Here is a 16,843-nt window from a genome sequence, read left to right on the forward strand (position 1 = left end):
AACAGTACTTTTCCAAATATAACCCTATTATATATTTTGAAAATATATGTATGAATACACTTCAGCTTTCAATTACACTTTCCTTACATAGGGACTATAACAGTAAGTCTTCTCTCCAGTGGTATTTTTAATTATGAACTCTATTTACTCAAGAAGGTAACATCAGGGTCTATATTCACATGGAAGATGCTGGTACCTTCTTGTTACTTGTAATCTAAGACTTTACTAGAAAATAAATCATTTACTGATACACTGCTGCTTAAACAGTCTTGAAAATATAAACCAAATTGTAACCAGGTTTGCCAGATACACAGAAAGAACCCTGACAGTATGGGTATCAGACATCTGGGTTCAAGCAAATCCTAAACCATTATAAACTCTATTATATTCCCACAGGAAGAGCATCCTGCAGTGTGGTTCTGGCCAACACCATCAGGCTGTCTGCTTCGTGCCAAGCCTGAGGAGACAGAAGTATCATCCAAACCGTGGCCCTGTCTCTGCAACAGAGGGTCCTTAACCTAAAGGTGATTACTCCAGGGCAGTTTTTTTACCCAGCGAAGAGTACTCCCATCCAAGCCATGAGCAGCCAGTTTCTCCAGGAGGGTGCTGTGGAAATGGTGGCAAAGGCTTTACTGAAGTCTATGTAGACAACATCCACAGCCTTTCCCTCATCCACCAAGCAGGTCACCCTGTCATAGAAGGAGATCAGGTTTGTCAAGCAGGACCTGCCTTTCATGAACCCATGCTGACTGGGCCTGATCACCTGGTTGTTCTTCATGTGCCACATAATGGCACTCAGGATGATCTGTTCCATGACCTTCCCAGGCACCGAGGTCAGACTGACAGGCCTGTAGTTCCCTGGATCCTTCTTCTGGCCCTTCTTGTAGAAAATTAATGTGGCTAGAGATGCTTCCATTGTATGTGCATTCATCAATGCCTGATTAATAGTGGGAATTATGCTACTATATCCAAACTGACTTTCTAAAACACACTTTTGACTTATCTATTATTTGAGCACAACACAGTTTCAGTTGCAAAAGGAGACTGAAATAATGCCTTTTTGAAGCATTAAAATGAATATTTTTAAGTTTTGCCATTGTATTTGAACTTAAACAGTTTGAACATTAAACTTCTGCTCCAAAGTATAAGAAATATCATTAAGACATAAGAGTGACCAGCAAAAGATTTTGACAAAATACCATGAATTTAAGAAACAAGCTTAATGCCCCAAGTAGGTTATTACAAGCAACATTCACGAGATTGTTGCCTAAAACAGATTGTTTGAGGTCCTGTGTTATCCAACCCCACTACAGTCTGTCAACTCCTGCTAACACATATAAGGTCCTGGATCCAGCAGTTTGACATGCTCAGACAAATCTGTGAATCCACATGGAGTTCCCCTGAATTTGTGAAAGGGAATCTTTTTGTGTCAGGCTGTCTAGCTGGGGCCTTACCCTACTTCAGATAGGGGATGTCAGTCAGTCACAGAAGCAAGTTGAATTATGGAGGACAAGTAGGTGCCTTTTCCACACAGTACTACTGTTTTCCAATTTCTCCCTGCCTTGAACCTTTCTAGACTTTACACTTTATCCATTTTTAATATAAAGTAGTAGTACTGGAAACTTCTGAAAACATGTCAGTCTTGTTCAGTATGTCTACAGCTGGCTCTACACTTCAGTGTGGTTTTATGACCGAGGAAACAGACTGAATTAGCTTAGTGTTCTCAAAGATTAAAAAAAAAAATAATGATCTGGCATGGGACAGTACATCATGGAATCTGACAAGACATCTTAAAACTAGAACAGGGACAGCTTTATATGTAATTTTATGAATACTAAGTCTATACTGCAAATACATATTAGTAACAAAGAACGCCAAAAGCACCGATCTAGAATACTAAATCTCTTTCAATATAGTTTCTAATCTTTATAAGTTATTTTATAAATTCTACATTATTTTTCATATGATTCAGAAATACCATACTACATGCAATTTATGACCTACAGAAGTAGATACAGTCTTTATGGTAGAATCAGCTTTCAAATGAATAATTTATACACATATGAATTTAGAAATACATGAAACAAACATGAAGTCTTCCAGCAAAATAATTCTTCCTTTAACCAAGTACGGTAATGCTTTTATCCAAAGTGTACTTCTCTGGCTTTCTTTATCATTTCTGTTTGGATGGAAACACCTGTGCTACCCAGCACAAATGTTATTCAGTGCATGGAACTTCACACGACATGGAAATACTTGGCATTTTACATTAAACATTGCCTCGGAACCATAGTAGCCCCAAAATACAATTTAACCTCTGATTCACTTTCCTAATAATAATCACTTTCTACACGTTTTAAAGTGTTTCCCATTACTGGGCTTTTCAGCTCAAGATGAGAAAATCTGCTACCGTGGAAAACTTGTTTGAGCACTCAGTTAAGAGCTTGGATACCTGGCAGATGACAGAGGTGGGTCTAAACGCAAAAAGTTTGGTTTCTGCTCAATTCCACTACTATGAGCCCCAAAACTTTTCTTCTTTAAGACTTGCTCCCCTCAGAATTAAACAAGCTTCTTTCCTTTGAGGTGAATTAATTTCTTCAGACAGTCTACAACTGTTTCTTTTCTTCCTTCCTTCAGTATGACATGCTCAGCTGAGACAATGCCTCAGCTACTTCTGCTTCAGCTTTGTTGCGCCTTACATCCAACATTCAAAGGCCCCAAAATACTGTTCTTATGAAGGCTCTTTTATGAGATGGCAAAACCTGCAATCCATCCACAGATTTAACATCCGCTAAGGTAAATATGAGTTTGGAAGCCTGCTGGACAAGACCTTCAATTTCCTCACGTGACTGGTCACTGGATTATAGACTTCATAACTTCAGACAATTTATATAGCATAATCAGGGCCCAGCATATGGAAACCGCTGGAATGAAGCTTCAGTAAGTAGCAGCCTGTAATTCTGGGGCACTTGGTAATGAGAAATATAGAGGGAGAGGCTGAAACAGGAAATAGTGACAGGGAAATGAACTGACTGCTGGTCACTTATAATGAAACTGAGAGAAAGCTCTTCTTGCACTAGAACTCTACACTACGAGTGTTCTTTAAAGTCTTATGTTAAAGATTATGTAAAATCTTTAATTAACTTATGTTAATTAAACCATGGTCTCACCTGCCCACCCTGAATAAACTAAACAGAATAACTCGAAATATTCACTAAGGGGAAGAAATTTGGCAATAGTAAAGTCTAATAGGACAACTGGTATAAATGGAATACTTAGAATTTTGCTTGTGAGCAACACTCATGCTAAAGGCTACTACTTGTTTTAGAGTTACTGACAACTTAAAATGACTGGCTCTGAGACAGATGTTAATCAAGGACTATGCAGAATACGACTGGCAGTCTCTTATAGACCAACAATCAGACTGGAAAATAGAAATGTCTCGAGCATGACATACTGAACTATCACTATTTCTAAAACAATAATAGTGTCTTCAATATTCACTGCCAATTGCTTTATTAAACATGTTCTCTAACCAGCAGCTATATAACAAAACATTTGTCAGCAGGAATCATCATTTAAAAATAACTCTGTGATGGACCTATCTGAATGGAGTGGTAACTTCTATACTCAGTGCTCTGGAAGACCCTGCCAACACTGCATAACAGAGGAATTTCTGTACAGTAGAGGATGATATTGAGTACAGTCTACCACTGCACTCCTTCACAGAATCCCTGCCTGAGAGAGTGCCTTGTGTCACCCCTGCTGCTGCTTTCGGAGCATGACAGAAGCCTCACATACTTGTGACTTGGCCTTTCTAGGAGATGCAGCAGACACCTGACACTTGTAGTCCCAAATAAGAGGCATGACCAAGAAAAACTTGAGAGTGCCAGTCATGGTGTGCCTAGAGAACTGAGGCTGCCTTAATCCAGACCAGGAATACCTGGAAGAAATACCGAAGAGCTGACAACAGCTAAAAGCACCAAAGATGACTATTTAACTGGGAAGCATTCCACACTAAAGTTAACTTACAGACTAAGTTAATGTACTGACGCCTTGAAGCACAGAACACCAGACAGCTTCACTCCAGCAAAACAGTGAAGCAGAGGGAAAACACACAGCAATAGGAGTGCTAAAAGTCACCTCGGAGCCTGAGGCACAGAAGCAAAAACCCATACACATCAAAAAAAAAGATTCTGCTTCACCTCAAGGCGGCTTCATTTAGAAGTGACACCTACCACGTTGCTAAATTCTTTGAAGAAAACAAGCGCCATGAGGAGTGAGAGATGGGGAAAGCCGACAGGAAGTCATGGACTTTTTCCTGCTTCATCCCACTCTTGTTTTCCTAACATGAAAGGAAAACAAGAGTCGGATAAGGCAAGAGCAGCTGTTCTTGGCTCGCTCCCTGGCCAAGGTCAGAGAAGAACCAGAACAGGAGCACTGTGGCATGGACTGCAAGCTCCAAGGGGGCCAAAAGGTCTGTGCCTCAACTGGCAGAAACTCTGGAGATATAGAGGTACACAGTCTCTTTTAAAGAGGTGAGTCCTAAAAGTGGGGATTTGCTCTCCATAGTATTTTTAGCTGAAGAGAACTCTAAAGCAAAATGATCTAGTATATTAAAGAACTTAAATAACTGTAACAAAAATGTTATTACATAGGAAGCGCAAAACCAAAATATCAGACCTATCAGCTGCACGTCTGCATTAACCAAACTGTGATACCACACTCAATGGAACACCATTTTAACTACATTTCTTCAATGTCACTTAGCCCTGGAAATCCCTATTAAATTCTTTTTCCTCAAGAGTACTCCAAAACATTAACCTAGACTGTATCAGGGACACCTCAAATAGCTGGGTATAATGCATCCTATCTAGGTCTGAAGCAGCAAGCTCTTGTTTGTAAATAATATCCCAAGATGCATTATTCAATAGCACTTCCAAGGATAAATAGGAATTAGTTTAGCAAGTCTGTGTAATTTTTTCTCCCCCCTTTAGCAATTAGTTAGATCTGTCTACTCCTAACAAGACAACTGAAAAGCATTCTACTATAATTAAAACCAGAACGAATAACCATGATATATACCTATATTTTTACTAGATAAGTTACTAGGCTCTTGATTTAGTATTTTCTAGTCATGCCCTTCTATTTTAGTATTTTGTTACTCAATAGTTTGGGTTTTACATTTTGGGGGTTTTATTTATTTGTTCTCTAATTTCTGTTGAGAATAAAAGCAGTTTTTTCCCCATGGAAGTACTACTGTCATGTGATCAACAGATCAACAGTAAAATAAGAGATAAGAATTTCTAATCCTACTTTTAAATGCAACTGTTCATGATTTGTAAACAAGATATTTCTAAAATAAGGTAAATAATTACTTTCTGATGCTGGTACTTGCAAAGGATCTACTCTCCTCTTCACTCTTTGAATTTATGGCAATGACAACTTCTACATGAAGCAATTCCTCTTCTGTTATTTACTCAGTTTCTAAACCCAGATTCTCAAAACTGACAAGTGGGTGTTCAGTTCAATCAATGTCTCACTGGAGAGATTCAGCATCATAAAGGACCCACTGTTTTCCTGTCCCTCCTTGAGTTCGTAACATTTTTATAATCTGTAATGATCTCCACACAGACCTAATCTAGCAGCCTTAGTGCGGACACTGTAAACACTGAAAATGTTGCCTGCTAAAGGACTACAGAATTAGGTCCTAGTACTTACAATAATCTTGAAAAAAACTTTTCCCCAGGACCCAGCCCATGTTTTAGGGGGTTTTTGCACCTTCCTGTCTGCTTGCTTCTCGCAGGGACTCAAAAGACTGAAAGATGTGCCAATTAAGTAGTTCTTCTGTAATTTAAAAGGGACAAGTACACTGTTATACTAAAACATGTAATGTGCACTTACCAGACCATTGCAGTTGCTTAAGGCCACTTTAGTTGTACTGTGTTGGTCTTGCAAATATCCTGTGTAATGACAGTGGTCTAAAAAATTGTGCTTCCATTGAGGTCCATCTTTCCCCCAATATTCTACTGTGAAATGTCTTGACACCAAATCTGTGTTGAGAGTCAGGTTTAAATGAAAGTGCTTGCCATAGGCAGAAAGTTTAAAAAATAATTTAGATGCTGCCAGTTCTTTGTTATAAGGGTCTGTACTCCTCCTCCTTCTTGAGGGTTTAGCATTTTTCACAGTAAAGCTGAGGAAGGCTCCATCTTGATCAACCCTTATTGGGATTGTTAGTTGGTAGTGTTCAAGGTAAGACAGGAATTCCTCTTTGTAATCACAAGGTAAGACAATCCAGGGAGCGGGCATAGAAGAGAAGAAAATATAACAGGAAACAGCAAGTAGTAGTATAAACATAAACCATATTTGGCTAAATCTCATCGCCCTCATGAGTAAGTCATTTTCAGGTAAAGGCAAGATGAAGAGTTTTACTAAGTAAAATGTTTTCTTTTTAAGTCAAGAAAACACATTCAGTTTCCTATTAACCTGATGTCACTGGAAATACAAAAGTTTTTCATTACATATCTTTTTCCTATTTACCCAAAACATGTAAACATTTGGGGCTAAATTCTACCTAAGAAGGACATATTCTTCCCAGTGATACCATTCAAAGATAAAAGCTATTAGATCCACCTGCAAGAATAAAAATAATAGTAATGAAAAGTATTATATTGTAAAAATATGTAAACTGCTCTTCATTTCATCAAAAACCTATAAATGTTAATGGATCAAAGTAAGATTAGATCCTTACTTCCTAGTTTAAAAACATGCCATGTTATGGCAAGTCTCTAAACTATTATCAAGTACAACATTTTACTAGGTTTAATTTGCAAGGCTTTCCTACAGTTAAAAGTAGATAAAAACAAATTAAAACAATTTAATCAGATTTGCTGTATTTAAACTTCTATAACAATGAATCATGATAGAAATAAGAGCAGAGCCCATACAATCTCATGAATTACATAAATGTGGTTTACAAAATATTACCCAAATGCAATGTAAAAATTGATGCTTCTTGTCAGCTACTGAGGTCTGACCCCTACCTTGAGAACTATATGAAAGCCTGTTGTCACTGTGAAATTCCGATGAAACCATGACAAGGCTCAAAATCCATGTCCACATCTTCCAAAAAAAATCCATAATTTAGAAAAATAGAAAGCTGTTCCCCCCCCCCCCCCTCCTTGGAGGGCTACCTATGTGCTATAGAGTTAACTCCACTCCAAAATTGCACCATAATAAGTATATGTATTTTATACTACTTCCAAATTAACTATTGGATGTTTCACTTTTTGACAGGTATTCTTTTCCAACAACCTGTATTTTCTTCTATATCTGCAGTCATTTTCTCAATTCAAAATAAGTATCTGTAAGACTCCTTAAGATATCAGTAAGACATTAGACTGGATAGTTAACTGAACTTGCTCCATTTCTTTTCCTGAAAAACAAAAGAAAAATGAGTCAAGGCAAATTCTTTCTATTAAAACAGATCTATACTGCAAAACACTAAGCCATCTTAGTGAACTATGCAATATAACATTTTGAAATAATATTCAACCCTTATCACTTCCATGGTCCAAGCTCACAACCTTACAAAATGCATAAATTACCATTAACCTTGAACTACTAGTTCCATACAACTTGAGACGCACATATCTGCTTTACATTAAATAGGCATAAGAATTCATAAAATTAAGGTTTCTTGTTACTCAAATACTGTGTTCAGACTTATTCCAGCTATAATCAATGCTATACACTCATTGATTTTAACAGTGAATAACTAGACCCAATACACTGGTAGGAAGAACCTGTGAAAAAATCCAGAGTACAGTTATCTGATCTTTCTGCAGCATGTATTTTATTATTTACCAAAGAACAAATTTTTGTATTTGAAACTATTTATCATACACAGGTATATGACAAACATTTGAAAGTTTAGAATATTAACTACAATTTGATGTAGTAGAATATATTTTTATTTTCATTTTGCAGGTCACAAGATTGAGCAAATAACATGTTACACACACACACATCCCATTTAAAACACTATTGCAGTAATACTAAAAAGCAGCTTTAGCTGTGGCCAGGGATTAAATGGAAGGTCTACACAGCCAGCATCATGGGATACCAAACCATGTGTTGTGTCAGCTGGTACTAATCAGTCCTCCTAAGCACTCTCAGCACACCTGTGCATAGAGCAAACTCTACAGAGGCAAACAATGGAGAAACAGACACCCAAGAAAGGAAAACTGTTTAAAAACAAATTTCCAAAAGCATATAGTCATTTATACATGCACCAGATAAATTTGCCTTTCTAAAATTCTGTGAGTGATTTACAACATTCATTCAGATGGATAATACCCCTGCAGCCAGTTAATTATTTGTAAAGGTTAAAGAATCATAACACGTCATCTCAAGAAGAAATCAACATCATGCAAATCCTATTTACTAACAAATTTAGCCAAATTGAAATTCATCTAATTATTACCATGTAAGTGAGGTTAATCTGATCATATCAATACCTACTTTTTAAATATCTTTCAAGACAGCACACAGGATTTAATCAGGTTTGTAGAGGGAATAAAAGATACTTTGCAAGCATAGCTTGGACTTTGTTGGTTTTTTTTCTCTGAAGAAGCGTAAGGATTTAGCGATACCATTCACGTGTGGCCTCAAAGGATATTAATAAAATCTCTGGTCTGGCCTTCCATGTAAAACCTTTATTTCCTATCTAATATTTAATTACAGATTTTAGAGTTTTACAAGTTTTGAAGAGACATAATCAATCCCATATTCTTCAGCTACATTTGTATACTAAAGAATGTGCCTTATTTCCAATCTGAGAACATCCAGTTTCAAATTCCAATCACTGAATCTTGCTTTACCCCTGTCTGCTAATGATCTGCTTTGTTCTCCTTGTGTGGATAGTTATAATCCAATACAAGCACCTCTTGACACTTCCTGATAAGCAGCTCAACCTATTTGGTTTACCTCACTCCATACAATCCAGTTTCCAGATGTCTAATTATTTCTGCAACTTTTTTCTGAACCCTTTCCAATTTGTCAGCATCCCTTTTCATGCACAGACATCAGAATGGGACACTGTAGTCCAGTAACAGCTTATTATTGCCATATATAAAGACAACATTGCCTCACAGCTTTTATTTAGCCAAAAAAATCATAACAGGGAGCTCACGTTGAGCCTGTTAGGCTGATCATAACTTACCCTAACATTAAGATATCCTGCAACTCCTGTGATTCTGTGAACTACAGCACCTAAGGTGCTAGGTAGCTCAGAATACTGAAAGTAAACTACAGTGTCCATTATTTAGACACCACTGGCCCATGTTAAGCCTTGATCAAGAGCATCCAAGTGACCCATGTCTAAGTATCTTTTCAGGGGTCTGTGCAAAACAGCCTCCCTCATTCTAAGCTTTGCACAAGAAAAATCTCCTTTTCACATTAAGCTTGCTGAAAGTTTCAGAAGCATTTTTAGCCTCCTTTCCGGAAGTACTATATCCATCTTGAGCACTGATACAAATAGACCACACATATCTGTATTAATGCTCTGAATTAAGTAGTAGTAATGGACACGAAGGATAAAGCACTCCGGTAACTCCAGATATAGTACTTCCAGTATGAAGCTAGGTAGGAACCTCAAAGTATCCACTGTCTATACCCTTTTTCTTTTTATCTGCCTAGATAGCACATATTCAGCATTCCACTTTTGATTGTGGTGAAGATAACACATTTTGTCAACATTAAGCTTACAAAAAAAAAAACCAAACACGTTTCTTCTGCCTCATGGATGAGCTACATGTTCATCCACAGTAAGGGAAGACAGGTATGGTTCCATTTCCTGAACATTTACCTAAAACCACAGTTCCTGACTAATTATAGAAGTTCTGCCAAGTAAAGAAAAAGTACAAGACATTTTTCAAAAATCCAGAATGCTGATGACAAAGCTGGCATTTCTGCAGAGGTACTGATGACAGAGTGGCAATCCTGTCACTGGTACCATGAGCTTCCTACCCATCGAAACTACACAAGGAAAAGAGGCCATGAACACACACAGGAAGACTACTTTGGGGTGGGGCTAGACAAACTGCTCAGACCAGTCACCTTGGGAGCCTCCATCTAAACAAAGAGATATAGTTAAGGCACCTTGAGCAACTAAAGCGTCCTTCAAACTGAAGATAGCTGAAGTTTTAGGACAGTGAATCAGCTAAGAGACCACTATCCCCAGAGCCGGGCAGAACACGTGCCGCCTCCCCCTCCTAGGGACAGCCACGGCCCTACCGCCCCAGGAGCGTCCACCACAGAACCGCCAGGCTCTCGCGCGCTTGCCGGCGACGAAGTTTCGTGGTAGCAGCCGAGGTACCGAAACAACACGAAACAGCAGCTCCGGATCACACAGACCACGCTTCGGAGCGGAACCGACAAACGCGTCGAGCGGGAAACGACTCCGCCGCTCCCTGGAGGGGGGGGGGGGTGGGGATGGATCACCACGCCGCGCCTACCCGCGGGAAGGGGGGGCCCAATCAGGGCGGACGGCAGAGAGCGCCGCCTCAAGGCGCGGCCGGCCGCACCGGCACTACGAGTGGTTGCTAAGGAAATAGGGAATGCGGGTATCAATCACACAAATTCAATTACAGGTATCAGGGCTGGCCGTGAAAAGTGTTATAGGGCTTTAAAAGCCGGGGATTAGCTGTGCCCTTGGGAGCTCCCCAGGCGTAAATAGCGACGCATAGACCGCGCTTGGAAGGGCTTGGTAAAAAGAAACGGGGCCCGGGGGGTGACGGGGAGGAGGCTGGGGAAAGCGGGGGGTACGTTCAAAGGGAAAGGACGGATGTTTCCTCCACGGGTACTAATCAGAAACTGAGGCATGAGGAATAGAAGTGCTGCTGTGTGTGCCCCGATGTACGGCGCATCTGGCCAGCCCCTGGAGGGGCCGGGGCTGCTGTTGTCTGAACAGCCTCTCCCCTCCGCCTTCTCCACACCTCCCCTCTGCCCCTGCCGAGGGATCAGCTGTCATTGTATTTCGGGGGGGGGGGGGGAACGAGAAAGTAAACAAAAAAAAAATAAAGTCCCCAAAACAGGCTAGAAAAACGTCTACACACACAGCCCAACACGTATACACATGCACGTTATATACACACAAAACACACGTCTGCACACAAAAAGTTTTAAAAAAAACCAAACACACAAACTTAGCAGGAAATACTAGTATTGAAGTAAGTTGAAGGTCACCAGACGCATCCTATAAAGAAAATTCAGAAGGGAAGGGAGAAGAAAAAAAAAAAGCAAACCACGCCCTCCTCCCTAGAGAGACTGAAGGGAATAGTCTGGTTGCTCTGGTGGAGTTGATCCTAAAGTTAACTTTCAACAGCCCATTTCCAGACAGCAGCACTGAATCTATTTGGATAAAACGCGTGTGACCCAGACACTTGGCATTTGGCCCAAACACGTTGCACCGGCAGCCCAAACAAAAACAAGAGTCAATCTGTCTGTCTCTCTCCCTCCCCTCTTGTACAACAATGAAAGAAATTAGCGAAGACAAAATCCGCATACACATCGCCAGAAAAGTAGAGCTCACTTACCCTCCCCCCACCAAAGTCCCAGGCCGCAACCGAGACAGGCACACACCGATAAATACGGCTCCGCGGGGTTAAGAGCCTGGCAAATCCCAAGCGGCTCAAGGTAAATCAAAACCACACGCTTCCATCTTTCTGATGAGCCCGGCGAGAGCCCGACATCTCCGCCAGCATCGGGCTGTAGGACCGCGACCGCGCCGACCTTCTGAGCTCCGGTACGAAATATACACTTGTCTGACCGCTAAAGCGGACACCGGACACGGCACGACAAAACGCTGGCTTTTTTTTAACTTAAAACAATGCGGATTAGCTGTGGGTTGTCGTTGGGGTTGGCTTTATTTTTTTTTCTCCTTCCTCTACCAACGATTTAGTATTAAAGTATGAAAAGAAATCTAAAAACAAAAAAAAAAAAAAATCACTATTTGAGACCGTATTTCATAAATCGCTACTCTTTTAGGTTGAAAATCCTCGCACCCCCTTCCTCCATCCTCAAAGGTTTCTCTGAAATTACTCCAAATCCACCTCGCCTAATGCAATATAAACCTCCCCCTACTCCCCAAAGCCCTGCACGCACCATTATTCGGGACACAAGAAAAGCAAAAGTTTCATTGAATAGCGTGAAATCTTCCTTACCGTTTTCATCTTCAATTTCTGATATAAAGTAAGTTTCAAACAATAGAGATTGCACAGGACGATTCACGTATTCCTCTCTGCTTTTCCTCTCTGTGCAAGCAACCACCAGGGTTATATTCTCCAACAGAATAAAATTCTCTAGCCTTCCTAAAAGGGGTTTTTAGAAAACGGTCTATCTTGGCAGGAGGAAGGATGCCATCAATTCACCCAACCTATCATCCTGCGCATTTCGTCTTTCCGACAAAAAGAGGGGGAGGGGGAGGGAGGGGGAGGGAGGAAGAAAGAAAAAACAGGCTTATATTGGAGTAGGTGCCCTCCTCTAGAACAGCCTCCTCTGTGCAAAATACCATATGAATATCAGCTGAGTGAGGAGGAGGGGGCAGACAGAGCAAGAAGGACTCAGGAAAGCTTAGTCGAAGTAGCCCCAGACCTCCTCTTCCTGCCGGCTCCCGGCCAAGCCGAGCGCAGCAGCAACAGGGAACCTTGCAACCTCGCCCGAAGGCACAGAGCACACTGACGTCAGTCTGCAGATGTGCCCCGGGACAGCGGCATGGCCACGCATGCGCGCCGCGTCACGTGGCGGCGGAGGGGCAGGGGTACAGTCGGGGTAGCGAAAAACAGCGGGGGGGGGAGGTTGCGGGCACCTTGAGGGGGAGGGGGTGGGGGCAGTGTCCCCGGCGCGACCCCCGCCCGGTGTCGCGGGGTGAGGCGGGAGCAGTGTCGCTAGCGAAGAGCCTAGTCTCGCCGCAGGGAGGTGCTGAGGTGGCTGTGCTACAGCTGCTGTATCTTTGGTGTGCAGTCGGTTGGTGCTGGGCAGGCGCTGCCGGCGGTCGGCGGGTCGAGACGGCCTCCTCCTCGCCGGCAGCCCAGCTCGCGTTCCATAACGAGCTTTATTAAAAGAAAAATAATAAAACGCCATAATTTCCAGCTGAGAGGAGGCGAGCGGCTGGTGCTGGGGAGGCGGTTTCTGAAGCCCGCGCAGCGAGCGGCAAGCTGAGTAACCACCGCAGCGCGGCCGGACCGAGACTGCAGCGCGGCCGGACCGAGACTGCAGCGCAGCGGGGCCGAGACCTGGCCGGGAGTCCCGCGTGGGCCCCTGCCCTACCCGCGCACACGTAGCGCTTTCGCTTTCATTTGCAGCGAGGAACCTGGTGGCACTGGGCGGGGCGATCCGGATGCGGTCGTCGTGTCGCGGGATCAATCTGGCGTACGCGTCGGAAGCAGGAGAAAGGTGCAAGTGGTACAGAGTAGCTCGGCGATCTGCGGGGTCGTTTGTGTTCAGTGAAGCTAACAGTAGTGCGGGGATAGAAGCTGCTGAGGGAGGGAAAGGGTGGGATCTGAGACTTGCTCTTGTAACCACCAAGTTAATTTCCAATAGCCAAAAAAAAAGGAAAAAAAATCCTTCCTGAATCTAGGTTCTAAGGTTTCAAGCTTCTGCTATTAGTATTTTCCAAGTGGTGTGTGTGCATGTGCACGTTTTCCTCCTGAGCTGGAGGTAGTAGATGTATTTCTTCTGGTGAATCTGTAATAGTTGGCTGAACTGTGAAATGATTCACAGTGAAAGGTCAAAGAGTACAGCTACTCTGGGACTTGTCCGAGGATTGAAAGAACAGGATCAGCCTGCAGAGTCAACAGTCCTGATAGTAATGGTCACTTAGGGCTGTCAGCATGCCATGTGAGATGGAGAAGTCAGACCTGTGGCTGGCATTCACCATTTCAAATAAATGCTGCACATATTTTTTAATATGAAGCACTGCTATAGTGGAATTAGATTTCTGCGTTTAAGTATGTGAAATTTCTTTTAACAGTAGTTATGACAAAATAAGCACAACCCCTTAAAAAGGGAGTCACATTTGTCATCAGTCATACTGAAACTTCCCACTAAATACAATAAATATTTGTGAGATCCTTTTACAGTCTTTGGGCAAATGAACGTTACAGTGGTTCGGGGAGTAGCAGAATATAATCAGCGTATTGAAAACCGGAGCTGTAAAACCAACGCTCCTTAGGAATATAGGCATTCAGAGAGAGAAACGCTTTATTCTCAAAATACATTGTCAACCTCCCCCCCGGTTTAATTGCTCGTACCGAGAGCGCCATCCTGCGTCGGCAAGCGGGGAAGGAGCGCGGGAGAGTGCCCTGGGCGGTGCAGCGCTGCTCACTGCCATGTGACGCAGGGAGCGAGTTCCTCCATTTCCTCTTCATCATATACGCACGTGGGTAATTGTTGCTTTGGTGTGTATTTCTGGGTATGTCTACTTAATTAAAACAGATATTTGTAATGTTGAGCATGGATGAGTAATTTTTATTACTATTCCAAAGTTCCTGCTTCTGCAGCAAATTCATTTATAAGATGAATAAACCACAGTCACTAAGAAAGCTGCAGCAGATGCAGCCAGGTGTACCTTAGCCACATCATCTGTCTCCATGGATAGACACTGTGACAGGTTCTGCTCAACCTTTTCTGCAAATGCAGTAGTATGGAGAACAGGGAGAATCTATCCTTTTGAAAGGACAGATTGTGAAGAGAGAGTTTTTTCCCCATTCTGCATCAGGACCAAAAATAACCTTTTGAACAGACAGACACATATCATAGCCAATTGCCTCATGCTCATGGTATCCTCATGGGATTTGGAAGACCTGCCTTCAAATCAGATCCTGCCTGAATCAGACTTGGGAATGCTCACATTGCTGTCTCATGGCTAGGCTGGGGACTATTCTGGTGTAGAAGACCAGCCTCTCTGTGGCTGGAGTTGCTCCACTGTGTATAACTGATTAAATACTCATCAAGCTAAAAAGAAAGGCAGCTTATCACTGTCTGGTTAGGGCCCTCACATGGGTTCAACTCCCTGCTCTAAATCAAGCAAAGCAAAGATATATGGGCCCTGCAAAACCTAGCTGCTTGCTCAGACCAACAAGTTAGTTATTCCCTCTCCCAGACAACTACATTTTCTTGCCTACACCTGCTGCTGAAGCTGAGAAAATGTTTCCAATAATAATTTTGTCAAAACTGGTATATTACTAGGAAATGCTTTGGCTCCAGTTAAAAAATTCCTGACCATCTGTGATTAGAATTTCTGACAGAATTCCCAATACAGTTTAACTTACCTGTTTTGCTTTATTACATAAAATAAATTTTCAGTGAACCTCATTCAAATAAAAATAGTGAACTTATTTGATGACTTTTCTTTCATCAGTCCAAATAATATCTATATATGTTTTTGATGATCTGCAACTTTTTAGAAAATAAACTTGCATGGAAAGTAGCATGCAGATTCTTAGCATAAATATTTCTTTGCTGCAAGTAGAAGTCTTTCTAGCAGAGACAGGAATTCTACTGTGAATTCTGATAATATATATAACCCATTTGGGCAACTGTGTTTCAGAAGCTCTGGACAGGATCACACATTTATTGAGCACAGAGCATGTTACTCCATGTCTTAACCAGTTTGTTAGTCTTTGCTGAACATGGAAGTAGTTAGCTAAAGCATTAAGCTCTCTTGACTTTAGGCTGTTGAATCGTTTAGTATGTCAGTCAACAACTGATAGGATTGTCAAAGACACTTTTTTGTTTAAATAAACATTTATATTAAACTTCAATTTAACATTGCTAGATATATTCAAAGGTATTTGGGATTGATTCCAGGAATCTTGCTATTAACTGGAATAAATATAGAAAAGATAGTTACAGGTCTTTGGTGAGCAGTGCATTGCTGTAAGATGAGATTCTTGTTACCTACATATTTGGATAGACATGCTTGAAAGTGTGGGGGTTTTATTTTCCCAAGATATATCTTGATCTGGTTAGTGAAGACTTGAGGATAATAGCCTATCATATTTAGAAATATCCCAGCAGTGTTTGGGGAGAGAATAATAATGTTTTAAATATAAAATGATGTTATAAATGACAAAAATATACTTGCTAAAATATTTTGATTGACCATATAGTGGAAAAAAAATAATACATGATAACCTTGCATTTATGTGTGCTATAGGTTCTGTGCTTTATCTGTGCTTATAGGGAGAAAAGCTCTTGATGTGCATAAGGGCTTCATTTTTAGTCCCCTGAACTAAAAGATTCTAGGGGTGCTTGAAGGTAATGGCACTACAGAGATCCAGTCTTTTTCACTGACATTTCCTTGTCTCATCTCCCCTTGCAGGAAGTGATATAAAAACATGCCTAGAAATGACCCTAGGCCACTAATACCAACCACTTACCATCATCTCAAAGGCTAATGAGAGAAGTAGGAGCTATTGTGTCTGGCACATTGTATTTCAGAGAGAGAATGCATATCAAAGTGTACTTTCAATTGGAAAAATGCACCCCTTTTGAGTTGAACTGCCCTTGATGGCCCTCTAAAACAAAATTCACAGTGATGCATTTGTCTTCAAGTATGGTCTTGAGGCTACTTCTGCCCAGAAATATGGATATCGCCAAGATGCTCCCTGTGATCGGCTGTGTATGTTATGCTGATATGGGCCTTATAGTCACTTGAGCCTCCTTGTTTCTGCAAGACCCTGTGAACCCGTCCAACCCAATTATTTTAGTATAAGATTTGGAAATAAAACTGGAAAACTCAGGTCATGTAAGCTTGGCATCCTCCAGCATGTCCTAGCCA

At 41.4% G+C, this 16,843-nt stretch overlaps 1 protein-coding gene across 9 annotated transcripts in view; it reads right to left on the minus strand.

Moving 5' to 3' along the window:
* ADAMTS6 (ADAM metallopeptidase with thrombospondin type 1 motif 6) overlaps positions 1 to 12,715 on the minus strand; it is a 189,757-nt gene extending 177,042 nt beyond the window's left edge. For 2 of the 9 annotated variants that reach the window (XM_074568627.1, XM_074568624.1), the window contains exons 1-2: positions 7,044 to 12,715; positions 5,905 to 6,269 (exon numbers count right to left, since the gene is read on the minus strand). In XM_074568627.1, the coding sequence (XP_074424728.1) occupies positions 5,905 to 6,269; positions 7,044 to 7,140 (462 nt within the window). In that variant the 5' untranslated portion in view covers positions 7,141 to 12,715. Of the gene's footprint in view, positions 1 to 5,904 lie in introns of all 9 variants that reach the window. The other 7 variants (XR_012584803.1, XM_074568629.1, XM_074568623.1 and 4 more) reach the window with 5 other exon arrangements.
* Positions 12,716 to 16,843: the final 4,128 nt, after the last annotated feature.

Source organism: Larus michahellis, chromosome W (assembly GCF_964199755.1).
Source record: "Larus michahellis chromosome W, bLarMic1.1, whole genome shotgun sequence".
In the NCBI taxonomy this organism is placed as follows: Eukaryota; Metazoa; Chordata; class Aves; order Charadriiformes; family Laridae; genus Larus; species Larus michahellis.